At 61.3% G+C, this 3,117-nt stretch overlaps 1 protein-coding gene across 1 annotated transcript in view; it reads left to right on the top strand.

The window, feature by feature from the left end:
* PRR12 (proline rich 12) overlaps positions 1-3,117 on the top strand; it is a 22,558-nt gene that overhangs the window by 4,554 nt on the left and 14,887 nt on the right. The window contains 2 exon segments of the mRNA XM_025048789.1: positions 1-127; positions 629-1,361. The exon segment at positions 1-127 is cut by the window's left edge and continues 71 nt beyond it. Coding sequence (XP_024904557.1) covers positions 1-127; positions 629-1,361 — 860 coding nt within the window.

Below are 3,117 nucleotides of genomic sequence, written 5' to 3'. Positions count from 1 at the left end.
CGCGGGGCCAGCCTCCGCCTCCGCGCCCACCGACGGGGCCAAGAAACCCCGGGGCCGAGGCCGCGGCCGGGGCCGGAAGGCTGAGGAGGCAGGTGGCACCCGGCTGGAGCCCTTGAAGCCACTTAAGGTGAGGGCAGCTGGGGCCCCCTTGGAGGTTCTGGGCGTGATGGGGGACACAGAGTATACTCCTAAAACCCGTGAGGAAACGACGCTAAGGGCTGGAATTCCAGGGTTCTGCCGTCGGGGATATGAGACTCGTAACCTGGGTCCAGAGGGAGGGAAGGGGTTGGAGTTCGGGTCCTTCGTCTCTAGATCCTGATGGACTGCCCATCGGGTCTAGGTGTCCGGGTCCTGTGGGAGGAAGGTCTGGAGCCCCGGACTCCTGGGCCGTGAGCAGGGAGAGGTCAGTGAGTAACAAGGGGGCGACTCTAGTCCTGGCATTATGGGATCTGAGAGAAGGTCTCTGTGGGCCTGAATTCTAGGATGCTACAGGTTGAGAGTCTGGGAATTTGAACTTCAGGGTCTTAAGTGAGGTGGGGGCTAGGGGCTCCGACTCTTGGGCCTGAGGGAAGGAGGGACTTGGGGTTCGGCCCGTGGGGGCCCTGACTCGCCACCGCCCCCTATCTAGATCAAGCTGTCCGTGCCCAAGGCGGGCGAGGGTCTGGGTGCCGCATCAGGCGACGCCGTGTCAGGCCCTGACCACAACAGCCTGGACTCGAGCCTGACTCGGGAGAAGATCGAGGCCAAGATCAAGGAGGTGGAGGAGAAGCAGCCGGAGATGAAGTCCGGCTTCATGGCCTCCTTCCTGGACTTCCTCAAGTCGGGCAAACGCCACCCACCGCTCTACCAGGCCGGCCTGACGCCCCCGCTCAGCCCCCCCAAGAGCGTGCCACCCTCCGTGCCGGCCCGGGGCCTGCAGCCCCAGCCCCCCACAGCCGCCACCGTGCCACACCCCCCACCCACCGGCGCCTTCGGGCTGGGGGGCGCCCTGGAGGCTGCCGAGAGCGAGGGGCTGGGGCTGGGCTGTCCTTCGCCCTGCAAGCGTCTGGACGAGGAGCTGAAGCGGAACCTTGAGACGCTGCCCTCCTTCTCCTCGGATGAGGAGGACTCGGTCGCCAAGAACCGGGACCTGCAGGAGAGCATCTCCTCGGCCATCTCTGCCCTGGACGACCCGCCCCTCACCGGGCCCAAGGACACCTCCACCCCTGAAGGGCCTCCCTTGGCTGCTGAGGCTGCAGTCCCCGGGCCTCCCCCGCTCCCGGGGCTCCCAAGTGCCAGCAGAGGTGGCACACCCGGTGAGCTCTGGGAAGAAGCTTCCGGGGGCGGGCAGGGGCTTCCTGTCATTAGGGACACTTGGTACGGTTGAGCGGATTACACGCCGTTGAAGGGACACTTTGCATTCGATGACGTAGCTTTGCACATTTGTAGAGGTGACATCCTGATGAGGGTGAGCGAGAGAGGGGTGTCTTTTTTCTAATCTGCTCACAGATACTAAATGGATTGCAGGGACCCCAAGGTGGGTGCTGGAGAATGCTGGGGGACAGGGCAGGTTATAAGTGATGGGGATGGTTGGGGGTTTGGGTACTCAGGGAGCTTTTAAAACTGTTGTGGGATCTGGGGCTAGAGAGGTGTCTGGGGGGCAGAGAGAGAGAGAGTTTAAAGAGAGGCAGGAACGCTGACTAGTCAGGTCTTGTGGGGATGGGAGGGGAAGGCTGGGGGTACGGTTGGGTCTGGATGTGTTTCTTCCCTGAGAGAGGCTTTGGACAAAACTTAAGGGGTTTTGATGAAGGAAGAGGAGTATTTATTCACAGATGGAAGAGGGGTTTTGGAGGCGGGGCTTCGGGACAGTTAACGAGGGTACTTGATGACTCAGAGGGGTCCTAAGGAATAGCGAGGTCTTGCGGGGAGCTGAGGAAGGACGTGAAGGTACATGAGGCCAAAGAGAGGCGTCGGAAGGGACGAGGCACAGTGGAGGGTTCTAAGCGTGCAGGATTTGTGTGACTGGGGAGAGAGCGCCTCGGAAGGCTCTGGAAGGCTCCTAGCTAAGGATGTGGGGACGGAGAAGAAGTAGTTGTAGGAATCAGGAGAGATTTCAGGGCATTAGAGAGGGTTGTTGCAAAAACCCACGGGCAGTTAGCAGAAAGGAAAAGGGCATGATTCCGAAGATGGAGAATAGGCCGAGAAAGACATGGAGGATGAGACCGCCGAGCAGGAAGCGAGGTAGAGCGCAGAGGGCGCTATTTCAGAGGCCGGAGGAGCCGGACAAGGGCGTTGAGGCAGCGAAGAGACCTGAGCGGATTAAAACAGGCACGAGGACGGGCGTCAGGGGTTTGGAGTAGCGCGGGAAGGGGTCTCGGAGGGACTTGGTCGTCGCAAAGGGCTATGGGAAGTGGTGGCAATGAGGGGCAGAGGGGCTGTTGGCAAGGAAGGGACATTCAGATTCAGGGACAAGAGAAGAGGTGTTAGGGGTGGCGGATGGCATTTGGGAACTCGAGGCATGGCAGAGCAGGGCAAGGAGCTAGGCTGGGGGTGGAACAGGGGAGTGATGATGGTGGGGGGAGGTTTTGATGGGTCAGGGGAAGACTCCTGGCCATCGTGTGGGCAAGGCAACAGTGAGCAATGGTTTTGGGACACAGACCTACCCTGAGACAGAGAGGGTCTTTGGAGTCTGGGTGGGAAGGCCGAGGAGGACGCTGGAGAGAAGTTAAAGGGACATGAGCTTCCTGTGGCATCTAGGGACTGTGGATATTGAAGGTGGGGGTGGGGAGGTGACAGGTGAGTGGGGGGGTCAGGCTTTGAAGGAGGAGCGAGGGCTGCAGAAGAGGAATATGGAGTAGAGGCGAAGGGGGGACTTGGGGCAGAGGTGGGTGGCAGCGGAAGAACTCAGTTCCACCAGGAGGGGTGTTGGGGTGCAGGGTGGGAGGAGGGCTGTGTCGGGACCCCATACAGGAATCTGGGAACCTGCTGGGAGCGCTTTTCACTGACAGCAGATACGAGGGGCAGTGGGGACTTGAGGGCCGTGCAGGGCTGTGGATGGGCAGCGGGTCGAAACCCTGGGGAACGGGGGTTCACGGGGGTCCAGCCCTGACGCCCCTCTCGTCCCCAGAGCCCCCGCTG

Source organism: Pteropus alecto, unplaced genomic scaffold (assembly GCF_000325575.1).
Source record: "Pteropus alecto unplaced genomic scaffold, ASM32557v1 scaffold41, whole genome shotgun sequence".
In the NCBI taxonomy this organism is placed as follows: domain Eukaryota; kingdom Metazoa; phylum Chordata; class Mammalia; order Chiroptera; family Pteropodidae; genus Pteropus; species Pteropus alecto.
Note: the sequence above shows the minus strand (reverse complement) of the source record. Positions and strands in the feature narration are given on the sequence as shown.